This window comes from Oxyura jamaicensis (assembly GCF_011077185.1).
Source record: "Oxyura jamaicensis isolate SHBP4307 breed ruddy duck chromosome 6 unlocalized genomic scaffold, BPBGC_Ojam_1.0 oxy6_random_OJ175, whole genome shotgun sequence".
Lineage (NCBI taxonomy): Eukaryota > Metazoa > Chordata > Aves > Anseriformes > Anatidae > Oxyura > Oxyura jamaicensis.
In genome coordinates this window covers 1-15767 of record NW_023303991.1, presented here as the reverse complement: position 1 = coordinate 15767, position 15767 = coordinate 1, and the positions used below count along the sequence as shown (strand labels likewise).

The 15767-nt window shown below is 71.5% G+C and overlaps 3 protein-coding genes across 3 annotated transcripts; 2 read left to right on the top strand and 1 right to left on the bottom strand.

Annotated features, from left to right (window-relative positions):
• Positions 1–344: 344 nt before the first annotated feature.
• On the top strand, positions 345–5281 carry LZTS2 (leucine zipper tumor suppressor 2; the record flags this gene model as incomplete). Its single annotated transcript, XM_035311823.1, is given in 8 exon segments — positions 345–425; positions 1482–1511; positions 1513–1602; positions 1604–1762; positions 1764–1964; positions 2368–2937; positions 3264–3533; positions 3650–5281. Coding segments are annotated over 8 exon segments (2067 nt in total), but the record flags the coding sequence as incomplete, so codon positions are not given.
• Positions 5282–5361: 80 nt separating this feature from the next.
• Positions 5362–12124, bottom strand: PDZD7 (PDZ domain containing 7). Its single transcript, XM_035311822.1, is given in 19 exon segments — positions 5362–5683; positions 5809–5909; positions 6205–6666; positions 6940–6976; positions 6978–7012; positions 7096–7187; positions 7272–7363; positions 7468–7625; positions 7873–8052; positions 8054–8266; positions 8389–8557; positions 8559–8815; positions 9237–9297; positions 9508–9655; positions 9841–10017; positions 10315–10489; positions 10740–10880; positions 10975–11349; positions 11887–12124. Coding segments are annotated over 18 exon segments (2835 nt in total). The 5' UTR covers positions 11162–11349; positions 11887–12124; the 3' UTR covers positions 5362–5533.
• Positions 12125–12809: 685 nt separating this feature from the next.
• LOC118157475 (sideroflexin-1-like) lies at positions 12810–15548 on the top strand. Its single transcript, XM_035311824.1, has 11 exons — positions 12810–12909; positions 13131–13297; positions 13390–13560; positions 13665–13763; positions 13870–13945; positions 14308–14393; positions 14496–14623; positions 14704–14753; positions 14881–14930; positions 15107–15154; positions 15306–15548. The coding sequence occupies exons 2-11, from the start codon at positions 13134–13136 to the stop codon at positions 15400–15402; spliced, it is 969 nt and encodes a 322-aa protein (XP_035167715.1). The 5' UTR covers positions 12810–12909; positions 13131–13133; the 3' UTR covers positions 15403–15548.
• The last annotated feature ends 219 nt before the right edge of the window (positions 15549–15767 follow it).

Sequence of the window (15767 nt, the reverse complement as noted above, 5' to 3'; positions counted from 1 at the left end):
TGGCGGGGGTGGTTGGGGGGGGGGGCTCCCGGAACGGCCCGGGCCCCGCGGGGCGGGCGGACGAAGGGGGCCGGGACCGGGCCCCCGCCGCCGTGCTGGGGCCGGGGGGAGCCCCCCCGGTGCTCACCGGCTGCTTGCACCGGTGGGGTTCCCGGGGGCTGCAGCCCGGTCCCGGCCGCTCGCCCCCCCCCATGCCCCGGGCCGGCGGCGGGGGGGGGGGGGAAGGAGGAGAAGATGGAGGCGCCGCCGCCCGCCCCCGGCACGGCTCCCCCCGCTGCTCGCGTCCCCCCCGCCGGCCCCGGGCGGGCTCCGGGGGTCCCCGTGCGCCCTGACCCGTTCCCCCCCCCGGCTCTTTCCCGCTGCAGGGGGCGACGGAGCCGAGCCGGGAGCCGGGCACGCCGCCCGGATGGGCCGCGGCTGGCGAGGTGAGCACCGGGGGGGCGCCCAGGGGACCGGGGGGGGGGGTCCCCGGGGGGAGCCCCGGTGACCGGGCGGGCTGCAGGTGGCAGCGCCCCGGCCCTACAGCGAGGTCCTGCTGCCGTGGGGCTGGGACCCCCGGTACCTATAGGGCATGGGGGGCACCCCCCATCCCATCCTTGGCGGGGGGCGGGGGGAGCACACGGTGGCTGGGGGTCCCCCGCTGGCCGTGCCGGTGCCGGGGGCCGGCGGGACCCAGGGGGCGGCCCCGGGGGCGGCCCGGAGGGAGCCGGGGCGGTGCCAGCCCGGCGGGCGGAGCGAGGCGGCCCGAGCGCATCATGGGGCGCCCCGGCCCAGGTGGGTGTCGGGCCGGCCCGGGGGGGGGGGCGGTTATCCCCCGTAGCCCCCCGGTAGCCCCGGAGCCGGGGGGGTCCTCTAGGGGCCGCCCGTCGGGGCGCTGGGGGCTTGGGGACAGCGGGGTTGGGGGGGGGGGCTGGGGGTATGGGGCTGGGGGGTGCGGGACTGGGAAGGGGGCCTGGGGGCTGCTGGGGGCTATGAGGTGGGGTGGGGGGGCTGTGGGGCACGCAAGGATGGGGAGGGGGGGTAGGGGGTGAGCAGGGCAGGGTTTGGGGGTGCTGGGGGGGTCTCGGAGTTGTAGGGCAGTGCGGTGTGGTGTGGGGGTGCAGGGGGTGCTTTGGGACGGGATGTTTGGGGTGCTGGGTGCGGTGGGACACGCCCCGGGGGGTGTTTGGGTGTCCTGAGGGCAGGGAGCTGGGGCACGGCAGCGTGGCGATGCTGTGGGGCAGAACAAGGGCAGCAAGTGGGGCAGGGTCTGGGGCAGCAGGACAGCCCCCACCGTGCCCTGTTCCCCCCCCCCCCCCCCAGCTAATCCCAGCTTTATTCTACTTCACTTGGTGCCTCCTCCTGCCCGGGGCATCCCTTGCAGGCCATCCCTTGCTCCTGCCCCCCGGCACCCCTTTATCGGGGGTGCCATGGGGGGGGGTGTGTGAATGGGTTTTCTGCTGATACCCAGTGTCCCCATGCTGTGTTTCTCTTCCCCGCAGGCTGCCCGCGCCCCCCAGCCCGCCGGGGGCCCCCCCCGCCATGGCCATCGTGCAGACCCTGCCCGTCTCCATCGAGGCCGCCCCTGAGGGGGCCGCCCAGCTCCGCGCCGCCGCCCGCTCCCCCCCCGTCCTCGCGGGGCGCCATGGGCAGCGTGGGCAGCCTCATCGCCGGCCGGCCCTGCCACGACCGCTCCTGCCAGCCCCCCGGCGGCGGGGGCTCCTTCCGTGTGCACGACGGGCTGCTGCGGGCCAGCCCCCCAGACCCCCTGCTCCACGCTCTGCCCCCCCAAAAAGCCCTGCTCTGCTGCGCCCGGCGTCGCCCATGCCTATGCCAACGAAGGTTTCCACGGGGAGTGGCTGGAGGCCGCCTCTCCCGTCAGCCCCTGCAGCGATTCAGACGAGGCCCGGGATGACCGAGCCCCCAGCGGCAGCATTCGGGGGCCGCCCCCCAAGCTTGTCCCCGTGTCCGGCAAGCTGGAGGAGGTACGGTGGGAGAGGTGCTGGGGTCTCTGCTCAGCACCCAGTGCTGTGCTGGGGATGGGGGCCTCGGGGAGAGGTGCCTGGGTGCGTGGGTAGGGGCTGCGTGGTCATGTTGTCCCTGTCCCTGGGGCAGAGGTGGTCTCTGTGCTCCTCATGTCCCCTTCCTCGTGCCAGGGGTGGGCCTGTGAATGTGGGAGCTTTTCTGACCCCATCGGGTGGCAGGGCTGGAGCAGAGAGCATCTGGTGTTTGTCTCCTTCAGCACATGGAAGTTTTTGGGTTGGGGACACCTCAAAGTGTTGCATGGGGACAGGATCAGAGGGTTATCAAGCCCTCCTGTGGTGCAGGGCCAGCCCTCTGGAGGCTTCCAGCTCCCGGAGCCACGCTCTTGCCTCTTTCCTTTCCCAGAACGTGGAGAAGACCCTGATCCGCCCCATGGCCTTCAAACCAGTGGTACCCAAAATCCGGACTGCTCCGGGGCCGGCCAGCCTGGGGGTGCGCCCGGCGGCCCCGGCGCTCTCGGAGAGCCAGGTGAGCCTCACCCACTTGCTGGGGGCCGCCGGGGCCGACAAGCCCGGCTCGCTGAGCTGCCGCGCCAGCAGCCACTCGGGCACGCTCTCAGACTCGGGGCGCAACTCCCTGTCCAGCCTGCCCACCTACAGCACGGGCTGCAGCCAGCACGCCGAGGCGGGCGCCCTCCCGGCCACCCCCCACGGCCACCCCGAGCCCCCGGGTGGCTACCGCCCGCCGGCCGGCCCCTCCAACTCGGACAGCGGGCGCTCGTCCTCCAGCAAGAGCACGGGCTCGCTGAGCGGCCGGGGCCGGCCCTCCTCCGAGAGCGGCTCCTGCGGGCGCTCGCCCCTGCCCGGCGAGGAGGCCCTGCTGGTGCGCGAGCTGGAGGACAAGCTGCGGGAGAGGGAGGCCGAGCTGCAGCTGCTGCGTGACAGCCTGGACGAGAACGAGGTGGCCATCTGCCAGGTAGGTGCCCGCGGGGTCTGAAACGGGCCTGGGTTTTTGGGGAGCTCCTCAGTGGTGCTGGTGGTGGTGGGGGAGTCATACAGCCCCCGTGCGTGGGCCTGCTTTTGGGGTAGGGCTTAGGATTTGGGTTGTCCCCATGGTGTGGGGTTGAGGGACCCCCTTGGAGACTCCGGATGCACATTTTGGGGTCCAGCCTGCCGAGGCCATGGGGGCAGCAGCACTCCATCCCACTCCGGGAAGCTCGGTCCTCCAGGACACCCCTCTCCAGCCGTGAGGACGTGGGGGTGGTGGTATGGGGGTCCCCATCCCGTGTGTCCCGTGCCCAGGTGTACGAGGAGAAGCAGCGGCGCTGCGAGCAGGAGCTGGAGGGTTTGCGGCAGCGCTGCGCAGCCCAGGTGCGGCAGGCGGCCCAGCAGGCGCAGCGCGGGCAGCAGGTCCTGCAGCTCCAGGTGCTGCAGCTGCAGCAGGAGAAGAAGCAGCTGCAGGAGGACTTTGCCCAGCTGCTGCAGGAGCGGGAGCTGCTGGAGCGGCGCTGCGCCTCCTTCCAGAGGGAGCACACCGAGCTGGGACCCCGGCTCGAGGAGACCAAGTGGGAGGTGAGCCACAATGCGGCGACATCCCTGCCTGGCCGGGCTCGGGGTGGCTGCGGCATCCCCAGCTCCGAGAGGCTGGGACGGGGACGCAGCACCTGAACCACCGCTGCTACCCGCAGGTGTGCCAGAAGTCGGGGGAGATCTCTCTGCTGAAGCAGCAGCTGAAGGAGTCGCAGGCGGAGCTGGCGCAGCGGGGCACGGAGCTGCTGGTGCTGCGGGCGCAGCTGCGGGAGGCGCGGGCCGAGCTGCAGGCGGGCGAGCAGCAGGCGCGGGGGCTGCAGGAGGCCGCCCGGCTCAAGGCGCTGGAGCTGGAGGTGTGCGCCAACGAACTGCAGCGCCGCAAGAGCGAGGCCGACCTCTTCCGCGCCAAGGCGGGCCGGCTGGAGCAGGAGGTGGCGGGGCTGCGGGAAGCCGCCCGCGGACGCTGCCCCGAGCCCGGCGAGGGCTGCCCGGAGCCCGGCGAGGAGGCGCGGGGCATGGCGGGGCTGCGGAGGCAGCTGGAGAGGCTGCGGGCGGAGGTGGCCCTGGAGAGGCGGCGCGGGCAGGAGCAGCGGGACGCCTTCGAGCAGGAGCGGAGCACGTGGCAGGGCGAGAAGGAGCGGGTGATCCGCTACCAGAAGCAGCTGCAGTACAACTACATCCAGATGTACCGCCGCAACCGGCGCCTCGAGCAGCGCCTCCAGCACCTCCGGCTGCAGGGCGAGGACCCCCCGTCGTCCTCAGAGCCCTGCGACCCCCCCGGGCCGGACCCACCCTTTGAGGAGATCACGGCCACCGAGATCTGAGATGCTGCCCGCCCCGGGCCCCTGCTCGGAGGGTGGGGGGGGCTCCAGCCCCCGGGATTTTGGGGGCTGGGAGCGGGGGTCCCCACTCTGCTCCCGCTATGCAGAGACCGCCGGTGCTGGGAGGGGGCAGAGGGGACCTCGGGAGCTGCCCCCTCCCTGGCATCGAGGTGTTGGGGTGAGGTTGTGTTGGCCCCCCCGCTACGGCAGGGGGGTGCCCTGGAGCTGTGGGGCCGGGGGGTGCTGCGTCACGGCCCCGGGTCCGCCTGGGGCTGGTTCCTGCTGATCCTCTTAGCGCCCAGGATTAGCAGCGCTGCCTTCAGCCGGGGTCACCTTGGGCACGGGGAGGGCGGCTTGTCCCCTCCCTCTTGTCCCTCCCAGCACTGTCACCCAGCCCGTGCCCTGTCCCTGCCTTCCCTCTCCCCCCCCCCCCAGCGTGTTTGTCAGGGGATTCGTTTCTGTGCCATTTTAAATAACTCTATTTTTATAGGACCTACCAAAAAACGGCGCCCTCTCTGTGCTCACGCCCTGCCTGGCTGTGGACCCCTCACCCCCGCCACCGGGCGCGTTGCCCTCAGTGCCTTCCCCATGCCCTTGCCCCAGCATCCCTGTGTGTCTCCCCCCCCCCCCCAAAAAAAAAAGCCCAGCTCGTGCCCCTGTGATGCCCAGCCTGCTCGGCCCGGGGGAGAGGGGCTCGGTGCGGGGCAGCCAGCGCTGGTCACCAGTGGGGGACACCTCGGGGACACCGGGGTGGGGGACAGGCTCTGTGCCCACGGGGTCAAACCAAAGGAAAAGCCTGGCCGTGCCCAGCTCTGGCTTGCTCGCCCCCAAGCTGTTTGGGGGGGGGGGGGGAGGGGGGTGGAATTGTATTTTTGTACTTTATTTCGGTTGTGTCCCATTTCCAGAGCCCGGCTCGCCCTTGTACCACCTGGAAACACCGATTAAAAACAAGCCCCTGGCTGTGTTTTTGCAGGGCAGCGTCCGTGTGGCCGGAGCAGGGTCAGGTCCACTTGTGTGTGTGTGCCCCCCCCCCCTTTTCCGTACCCCAACGTGCCCCCACCTCGGTCCCTCTTTGGGCAGCTCCTCGGTGCCCGCGGGTCCCCTGTCCCTGCCCGCTGAGGCCGGCCACAGCTCGCTGCAGGAATGAGCCGGCTCCGTGGGGTCGCGGGAAGGCTTCTCAGCCCCGGGGGGGGGGGGGGGGGGGGGCAGGTATTTTTGGTGTCACTCCGGGGGGCGGCCGGGCACCCGCACCACCAGCTCCATGGGCTCCTTGGCTTTGTTGCGGTACGCCTGGCGGATGATGTCCACGGCCCGCTGGTGCGTCACGTTCTGCAGGCTCTCGCCGTCCACCGACACCAGCTCGTGCCCCGCCTGGCCCCAAGGGGGAAGGCAGCGGGGTGAAAAGCAGCCCCAGGAAGGCTTGGGGGCAAGGGGATGGGGTCCCTGTCCCACCCTGGGGGGGGTCAGGTCCCCCCCCCCAGATGGCAGCTGCGTACCTTGAGGACGCCGCTGAGGAAGGCGGCTCCCCCGGGGAAGATCTTCTCGATCTTCACCACCGGCTGCGCCCGCGACTCGATGCCACCCGAGATGCTGATCCCTGCAAGGGAACCCCGATGCCTTTGGGGCCAGGTAGCTGGGGTGTCACCCCCCCCCCCCCCCCCCCACACCCCCATGGGGCTGCATGGCCTCTCTCCGGCCCTACACGAGGGCATGAGGCTGGAGGAACGGGAACTGGCACTGCTGAGGGCTTCACCCGTGTCCCTGTCCCCATAAACGGGCCACCCCTTGCCAAGGGGATCCCACCCACCCCAAAGGTGCCCAGACGGGGGGTTCCCCATCCAATCCCCACCCTGTGTCATCCCCCCCAGACCCTCCCAGCAAGACCCACGCACCCAGCGAGTGCTTCAGCTTGGAGAGGGTGACGGTCAGCAGCCGCTCTTCCTCCTCCTCCTCCTCCTCCTCCTTGGGGCCGTTAGTGGCCGGCTCACCTCCCGCCTCCCCTCCTGGCCCCCCAAAGAGGGGTGCGAGGGGGGCCTGTGCCCTCCGGGGCTTTCCCAGCCCTGAGCAGCGCCCGTCCTCGCCCACCCCGGGGGGCTCCGTGCGCCGGGTGGGCTGGGGGCTGCGCGAGCGCCTGCGCCCCTCGCGGGGGGGGCTCGGCCAGCAGCCAGTTGGGGGGTCCTGGCCCTGGGGTGGGCGAGGGGCCGCTGGTGCTGGCGTAGGCGTCCACTGGCACGTCGGGGAGCGGGGTGTAGGAGCGGGGGTGAAGCCGGTGGGGGCTGGGGGATGCCCGTGGACGGGACGGGCTCGACGGCAGCCCCCCAGCTTCCTCCAGTTCCGGGGCCCCCGCTGGCTTCAGCAGGAAGCCGCCGCGGTAGTCTGCAATGAGGGGGGGGGGGGGGGGGGGGGGGGGTGAGGTGTCCAAAGACCACGGGCCCTGGATCACCCTCCTCCAGGAACCCCCAGGACCCCAGACCCCTCTCTCCCCAGGGACCCCATAACGCCCAGCACCCAGGGACCCCCTCTCCCCTGGCACCCCCTGCACCCTTCCTTGTAGCCGAGCTCCCCATTTCCCTCCTCCCACGCTGTCCCCAACCCCTGTCCCCTCCTGGCACCCCGGCGGCACCCACCAGGCACTGGCGTGATGAGGTGTCTCTTGGGGGGGGACGTCGTGGTGGGCCGGGCGGAGGGCAGGCGACCGCACTGAGGGGGGGGGAGAGCAGCGGGGGTCACCCCTGCGCCCCCTCCCCAAACCCTCCCCACGGCTCTTTGGGGCCGGGCTCTACCTGAGCGGCTCTTGAGGGCATCGAAGGCTTCCAGCTCCAGGGGCATCACCATGCTGTCGAAGCGGCCCAGGTCCGTGGGGGCCACCACGCTCCTGGGGGGACACAACGGGACCGGGCTGCGGGTGGTGACCAGGACACGAGGCTTTGGGTCCACCCCGGGGTGCCCCCAGCCCCACCTCACGTCCCGCAGCAGCAGCACCTTCTCGGGCCGGTCCAGGATGGCGAGCAGCGGCCTCACCAGATCCTCCACGCTGCCCTCGTGCAGGTACTGCGGGCACAGGGCGGGTGTCGGCGGCGGGTCCCCGAACCCCGTGCCCCCTTCTGTCCCCCACCGGGGCCGCGGAGCTGCCCGGCGTCCCCGCGGTGCCGTACCCGGGTGCAGTGGCGGAGCACGGCCGTCACCTCGTCGGGGCTGAGCAGCCGCGCCGCCGTGTCCTGGATGAGCGGGAGCCGTGCCTCGGGGTCGCTGCCGTTGGGCTGCGGGGCCGTGGGGCCGGCCAGGGCCAGGATGCTGGCACGGCGGCTTTTCTCTGCGGGGAGGCAGAGCAGGGGGTGGCCAGCGGGGCAGGGGCGCCCCGTGCCCACTGCCAGCCCCAAACCCACGCACCCCACCGGTGCTGGTGGGCTCGGCCCATGCCAAAGTCACACAGACATGCAAACACACGCAGCTGCAGATTTGGGGACCCCCCTGGTGCCACCCCCTCGCTTGGGCACACCGTGCAGGGACAGGCGCATGCAGGAGCTGCCCCGCAGCCACCCCGTGGGCACCCCCGTTACCCCGCTTCAGGCTCCGGATGACAAACTTCTGCACGGCGCCTACTGCAAGGGAGATGGAGACAGGTGAGCACCCGGGGGGAGGATGAAACTGTGAACACGGGGGCACCCCCTTTCCACGCTCCCCCCCATGTGGTGCACCATAAGGGGGGACCTGTGCCAGGCCAGGTCCCTGTCCCCCAGCTCGGTACCTCTGTCCCCATCGGGGCGCCCCGGGGACTTGGCGCGTGCCCGGCGCTCGGAGCCGGGGGGGGTCCTGGCTGGGGGGGGCCCAGCTCTGGCTGGTGGCACGGCCGCCCTTGAAGAAGAGGTTGACGAGGGTCTTGGAGCGGTGCAGCCCGGGGGGGGGGCCCCTGTGCCCCCTGTCCCTCCGGCTTCTCCTTCTTCCGCTTCTCCTCTGAGGATAGAGAGGGGCGAATTGAGGGGGTTGGGGGCTGGTGGGGGGGGGTTTCGGGGCGTATCTGGGGGGCACCGACTGGAGGACAGCCCCGTAGGGTGGTGCAGCGCCCGGGTGCCTACCAGCGACGGTGAGGTCGCTTTGGGAGCGTGTGATGGGCTGCCGAGGCCGGCTGAGCGCCAGCAGCAGCGCCGTTTTGGGCGAGTGGCTGAAGGTGCGGCGCGGGTGGGTACCGGGGGGCTCGCGGGTGCCCTGGCCCCGGATGGCCGTGTCCCGCAGCAGCTCGGGGGGGCCGCATGGTGCGCCGCGTCTCCGGCAGCCCCTCGGTGGCTGGGTCCGTCTGCATGGCCCGCTCGGCGCGCTCCCGTGCCCAGCCCCGCCGCGGCCCGTCCTCCGTGGAGATGGCCACGTCCACGGTGCGGGTGGGTGGCCCCGGGGCCGCCGTCCCCAGCCCGTTCACCGCCGCCGGTGGTGGCCCCGAAGAGTAGGAGGAGATGGAGGAGCTGGTCTCTGACGTCTGCGACAGCTGCTGCAGCTGCCCGTTGGTCACTGCAAAGGCACGGCGGGGACACGGGGTGGGTGACGCATCGTGGGGACGTGGGAACTTTGGATCCAGCCTGAGGATGGGGGACATGGGGACTACAGGCAAAGGGATGGGGACGTAGCAAAGGGATGGGGACGTGGGGGAGCGTGAGATCACCGGGACCATGGCACAGGGATCCTTGTGTCCCCTCCATGGGTGGGGACACGTGGGACCCTGCAAGGCCATGGGCACTGCGGGGGTGCTGTCTGTGGCACAGGGAGCTTTATGTCCCCTCCCAGGACAGAGAACCTGTGGGGACCCCACGGCACACGGACCTTCTCCCTCCCCACTTGGGCATTGGGGTCCCTGTGTCCTCCGGACCTCCCTTCCACGGGGGTCCCAGCCCCTCCGCGTGTGCCCCCGGTACCCGGGTGGCCCTGTCCTTACAGCGGCTGAGCCAGCAGTACTCGGCCACCATCTCCTTGTAGGCAGGGAACCGCCCGGTCTCCTAGGCACAGAGGGAGAAGATGTGGGGGTCAGCGCGTGCCGGCCGAACCCGATCCGGGTGCCAGCCATGAATAATGCATCCCCCTCCCACCAGCCTGAAACCCAACCAGCCCGCGGCCGTGCCAACCCCCCCGGCACCGGGATGAGCTGGGGCAGAGCCAGCGTGGGGGCACGCCGACCCCCGGGGTCCCGCGGGGCCGGGCACGGGTACCTTGATGGTCAGCATGATGTGGGTCTGCCCCTTGAGCACCTCCACCGCCTTGCTATGGCTTATGTCTTCGAACTTGACTCCGTTGGCTGCAAGGACTTGGTCGCCCACCCGAATGCCGTTCTGCTCTGCCAGCCCCCCGGGGTCCACCCTAAGGGCAGCAGGGGGGCAGGATGGGGACAGAGCCCCGCACCTTTCCCCGGGCAGTCCCATGCGCCGGCACCCAGGATGGTGATGCCCCAGCCTCATCCAGGGCAGGGTGCTGAGCCCCAGCGGGAACCCGGTGCTGTGTCCCCCTCGTGCCCCCCAGAGCCGAGGACACGCGGGTGGCCGTACTTGGAGACGTAGATGCCGAGGCCGAACTCGCGGCCGCCGCGGATGTTGAAGCCCAGGCAGTAGTCGTCGGAGGTGGTGTAGAGGTGGACGATGCGCCGCAGGCCGTCCTCTGAGCCGCTCTCCGACGGCGTCGAGCCGCTCTTCTCCACCACCAGGCGCCTGTTCACCACGTCCACCCTGGGGCATGGTGTTGGGGGGGGGGCTCAGGGGTCCAGCTCGTGTCCCCCAGTGGGATGGGGACATGGGTGTCACCCAGTGGAGGACAGTGATTGGGGTGGTGAGGATGGGGCTCGCACCTACCTTGCCTACTCCAGACCTTCCTATCCCACCCTGCACCCTCCCTGGGCTTTCCCATCTTTGGGGGACCTCCAGTGCAGCCCACCCTGAGGGTCCCCCACCTCTGCTTCCTCCCTGCCCCACAGCAGCCCCCACCGGGCTCTCCACGGGGTTTTGGGGTGCCGGTGCCCTGCTCACCAGGCCGTCTTCTCCTTGGAGAACTTGATGCCCGGCACGCGGCCCATGCGCCGCACCACCATGCGCAGGCGGTTGTTGCCGGTGAGGACCTTGACGGCGCTGCTCATGGTGATGTTCTCCAGGCTCACGCTGTTCACCTCCGTGATCTTGTCGCCCACGCACAGCCCAGCCTGCTCTGCGAGGGGCGAGCGGCTCGGACGGGCACCCAAAATTGTGCCAATGCCCTTGCTGGGTGCTCTGTCCCCAAGTAAGACCAGGCCGTGTCCTCCCCACGTGTGTCCCCAAGCTCATTCGAACCCAGTGGGTCCAGGAGATGCCACCAAAGCTGGCACCACCACTGTGGCACCACGTCCCAGGTGGCTCTCTGGAGCATCTTGGTGGCACGTGTCCGTCCCCACCGGTGTCCCTCGCCCCCTCCCACTTACCGGCAGCGCTGCCCTCCTCCACCTTGCTCACGAAGATGCCCAGCCCGTGCTCGGAGCCACCACGGACGCTGAAGCCCAGCTTGCCGTCCGCGCTCTTCTCCACCGTGATGGCGTTGATAACGTCGCTCTCATTGCTGCTGGCTGCGGGGACAGCCGTGTCACCGGGCTGGAGACGCGGGACGGGACCTGAGCGTCCCTTCCCGTGGGCCGGGGGTCCGGTCAGGCTCCCACGCACCTTCGATGGGCGAGTTGATGAGGATGACGCGCCCCATGGGGGACGTGGCGCGGGCGCTCCGCACGGCCCCGTTGAGCAGGCGGCTCTGCTTGCTGAGCAGGCAGCGGGGCGCCAGGCTGACCTCGCTGCTCGAGCTCCGCGACCGCCCGGGCACCGTCATCTCCGCGTCCTCCCAGCCCTGGGCCATGGTGGTGGCCGTGCGGCCGGGCTGGGGCTCGCCGGGTGCTCACGGGGCCCGGGCTGCCCGCCGGCGGGGGGGGGGCCGTGGCACCCTCCAGCAGCACATGCCCGGGCTGGGGCGAGCTCCTCAGCAGCGCAGCGCCGGGGCCGGCTGGGGGCTGGCGGCAGGAGGGGTCCCGGGCACGGTGGCACAACCTGCGGGGACAATAAGTGGCGTGGGGGGGGGGGCCTTCAAGCCCTGTGTCCTGGTGTCCCCCCCCTCTACCCGCACACCCCGTCCCATTGCGCCCTGGGGAACGCACGGCTGCAGGGCTCCTGGGTGGCATCGCGGGGACCTCAGGACCTGGTGGCCGGGCAGGATCCGGCCCCGCGGGGATTTGCACCGGGAGGGGGCAGCTCCCCATCCCCCCCCCCCCCGTGCCCTTCCTCCCCCCCCCCCACGCTCGCCCCATTCCCGCGGGGGGGATTTTCCCAGCGTGGGCGCACCGCCCCCCGCTCGCCCCGGCCTGACCTCCATAAATAAGTGATGTCGCCGTGCCTGCGGCGACAGCGAGGGGGACACGGCGGTGTCCCCGCCACCCGGCAGCACCCCCCCACGTCCCGATTCCCTCCCCCCCCCACGTCCCCAGCCCCCCTCCGGCAGCACCCAGCGGTGCCCCCTCCCCGACGGGGCGCACGGCTCCGGGGGCCCCCTGCAGCCTCCGGGCTCCCCCCCCCCCGTGCCCTCCTCACCTGTCCCCATGGTGCCACCTGCGAAAGAGACACCGGCAGCGCGGGGGGGATGGAGAGGACGAGGGGGGGGGCACACAGCACCGCCTCCCCCCGCCGCTGCCCGCGGGGATTGGCCGTCCCGGCGGTGTGCCGGCCGGGGGAGCTGTCGCTCAAGCTGCCGGGGCTGGCCCTGAGCAGCGGGGGGAGCCCCGTGTCACCCCCCCCCTCCTCCGCGGGACGCCCTGGGGGGGGCGCTGGGGCCGAGGCTCCCCCCGGGGGGGCTGCGTGGGGCGGTGGATGCGGGGCTGGGCTTTGCGCACAACGGGAGAGAAGCGCGGGGCGGGTGCGCGGGTATTTTTTTCTGCGTGGGGTGGGGGGTGCGTGTGTCCCCCCCCCCGCGATGCGAGCCGCTGCCCCCCCTCCCCCACGGCACATTTCACCCCCCCACAAAACCCCCCCGTGACCCACGGCGGGGCCGGCGCCGGCTCCGCGAACCCGACACCGCGGCGGTTTCAGGTGATGTGCGGCGGCCAGGCGGGGCGCAGGGCTGCCGGGGGGGGTGGGCTGGCTGCCCCCGCAGCGCCGCGAACACGCGTGTGTCCCCCCCCCAGCCGGTGGAACACGCGTGGACGCGTGCCCATCCCTGCCCCGCGCCCGCCTTGCGCGGGGCTCCTCCCCGGTGCCACCCCGTGGCGCGCGTAAAACACGCGTGGGCGCACACGGACACGCGTGGAACTGGCACCAACACCGCGGGGCGGGGGCACGGGCGTACATAAGCACGCCTGGATGCGTCCCCACGCAAAAACAAAATAAAAAACACGCGTGGGGGCCGCTCCGTGACGAGCCGTGCCGCGCAGCACGTAGGGGCCGCCCGGCGCAGATGGCCCGGGCCCGGCTTAGCCCCCCCCCCCCGGTGCCCCCGGGCCACCCCCCGCCGCGGGGCGGCCCCGTGACGGTCCCGGACGTCAGCGGGGCGGGGCGGCGGCGGCGCCGAGCGGTGCGGAGCGGTGCGGAGCGGTGCGGAGCGGGCGCTGCACGGGAGCTGTGAGTGCGGGCGGGCCGGGGGGGGGCACCGCAAAGGAATGGGGAGGGGGGCTCAGAGACCCCCCCCCCCGGCACCGGGCGGGCGGGTGCTGGGGCATGCGGGGGGGGGAGATTTTCCTGGGGGGGGTCCGGGGATGGAGGGGTGCGCGGGGGGTGGGTGTCACCATGTCACCGTGTCGCCGTGTCGCCGTGTTTTGGGCCCCCCCCCCGCCCCACCCCAGAGGATGCCCCCCCCGCTGCCCGGCTCCATCGACATCCGGGAGCCCCGCTGGGACCAGAGCACCTTCCAGGGCCGCGCCAGGCACTTCTTCACCGTCACCGACCCCCGCAACCTGCTGCTGTCGGGGGACAAACTGGAGGAGGCTCGCCGCCTGGTGCACGACTACCGGTAGGGTACGGGCCGGGGGTGGCACCCTGCGGCCCCCCCCTGCACCCTTAGGGTGAGCCTTGGGGGTGCCAGCGGCTCCATGCCCCCCGCAGGGCTGGCACCGTGCCCCCGGGGCTGACCGAGGAGCAGCTGTGGCGGGCCAAGTACATCTACGACTCGGCCTTCCACCCCGACACGGGCGAGAAGATGCTCCTCATCGGGCGCATGTCGGCCCAGGTGCCCATGAACATGACCATCACCGGCTGCATGCTGACCTTCTACAGGTACCGCCCCCCCCCCGATGCCCTCCCAGGGCACCCACGGGTGCGTGCCCTCACCCCCAGCCCCGTGGGGTCCCCCTGCTTTGGGTGATGGTGGTGCCCGGCAGGACCACGCCGGCCGTGGTTTTCTGGCAGTGGGTGAATCAGTCCTTCAACGCCATCGTCAACTACACCAACCGCAGCGGGGACGCCCCCATCACCCCCAGGTGAGCGTCCCCTCTGCCACGGGGACCTGGCACATCGATGGCCTGGGAAAAGGCACGTCAGAGGGGTGGGCTCTGGCTCATCGGTGTCACCTCCTGCCCCTTGCAGCCAGCTGGGGACAGCCTACGTGAGCGCGACCACCGGGGCGGTGGTCACGGCGCTGGGGCTCAAGTCTCTCACCAAGGTAAGGGGACCCTTGGTGACCCCGCCATCCCTCGGTGACCCCATCGTCTCCCCGCTGAGACCCCCCTGTGGGGTCTGAGCTGAGTGGGGCATTCACCCCAACACCTGGGTGGGGCACACGATGCTTGGGGGGGGGCACAAGAAGCAGCCCCTACCCTCAGAGGTGGCTCTGGGGGTGACCTGTCCCTTGGCCTCCCTCCAGGGCTGGGAGGGGACAGGGGACACCTCCCCCCCCCCGGGCTGTGCAGCTTTCAGCAGCTGGGAGTAGCAGGGAGGGGGGTAGTTTTCCCTGGTGGCCGACCTGGGGACAGCGGGCTCTGTCCCCAAAGCCTCTCCGTGACCCGCTCCCTGCTGTCCCCCCAGCACCTGCCAGCCATCATCGGCCGCTACGTGCCTTTCGCGGCCGTGGCCGCTGCCAACTGCATCAACATCCCGCTGATGAGGCAGAGGTGGGTGCCTGCGCGGGGAGGGGGCACTGGGACACCCGGGCTGTCCCACGGAGCCCCTCGCTCCGAGCTGTCCCCGTTGATACACCCTCTTTGTCCCCGCAGGGAGCTGAAGCTGGGCATCCCCATCACGGACGAGAACGGGAACCGCCTGGGCGAGTCCGTGGCCGCAGCGCAGAAGGCCATCTTGCAGGTGGTGGTGTCCCGCATCGGCATGGCGGCCCCGGCCATGGGTGAGTGCCCGGCCCCCACCCCACCCTGGGGTGCCCTTAACGGGGTCCCACGGAGCTCATTTCCTTCTCCTCTGCCCTAGCTATCCCTCCAGTGATCATGAACGCCCTGGAGAAGAGAGCCTTCCTGAAGGTACTGCTGGCTGCTGGGAGGGCACGGTGGGCTTGGGGACACCCTGCTGGCACCGTGCTGGCACCCAGCAGGGGAAATGGGCACCCTCCTGCCTGCTGACACCATATCTCCCCCTGTTCCCTGGCAGCGGTACCCCTACCTCAACGCTCCCCTGCAGGTCGGCCTGGTGGGACTCTGGTAAGTGACCCCCTGGGGCACCCTGGGGCCACGCGGCGCACACCGAGTGGGGCACAGGGGGGGCACCCTGCTGCTGGGCACGGGGCTGGGCTGCCTCCTGGCTGCCCCAGGGACCGGCTGCGGGTGGGAGCAGGCTGCACAGCCCTGCTTCTCCTCTCCTTGTCCTCCCCCTGCAGCTTGGTGTTCGCCACCCCGCTGTGCTGTGCGCTCTTCCCGCAGAAGAGGTAAGGCCGGGCACCGAGCCCGCGCGCACGAGCCCCGTGGGCGGGCTCCTTGTGCCCTCTGACCCCCCAGAGCTGCTTTTGCTCCTCTGAGCGGTCAGAGGCTTGAAAACGTGCGTGCCCCCCTCCATCCCCTGCACCCGTGTCCCTGCAGCTCGATGCAGGTGAGTCGCCTGGAGCCCCAACTCCAAGCTGGGATCCGGGAGAGGGACCCGCAGCTGCAGACCGTCTACTTCAACAAGGGGCTGTGAGCTGTGAGCGGGGCTCCCTGCGGGGCTGCTGCATCGCTGAGCTTTACCCACGGAGCCCCCCGGGGACACCGCTGCTGTCCCTTGGCTGTCACCTGTCCTTATGTCCCGGTGCTCGCCCCCCCGGGGCGTAGCTGAGCCCCCGAACAAACCCAAAGGGGCTCCCACCCCGGCACCTCCCCTGAGCTGTCCCCCTGAGCTGGTTTGCTGCTCTCCTCTCCCCTCTGTGGGGCTGTCCCCAGGGCCAGCAGCCACAGTGTCACGGTCCCCGGTGCCAGGAGGAGGGGAATCATTCCCTGGTGACGTGCGGCTGGCAGGCAGCGGTGCCAGGGGCTGGGGGAGAGGCTGCAGTGGCGCTGGGTGCTGGC

Coding starts and splice junctions, on each gene's coding strand:
- LOC118157475 (XM_035311824.1), top strand. CDS start 13,134: ATGCCCCCCCCGCTGCCCGGCTCCATCGACATCCGGGAGCCCCGCTGG. Junction 13,946..14,307: donor GGCTCAAGTCTCTCACCAAG/GTAAGGGGACCC, acceptor CTGTCCCCCCAG/CACCTGCCAGCCATCATCGG. Junction 14,754..14,880: donor AGAAGAGAGCCTTCCTGAAG/GTACTGCTGGCT, acceptor GTTCCCTGGCAG/CGGTACCCCTACCTCAACGC.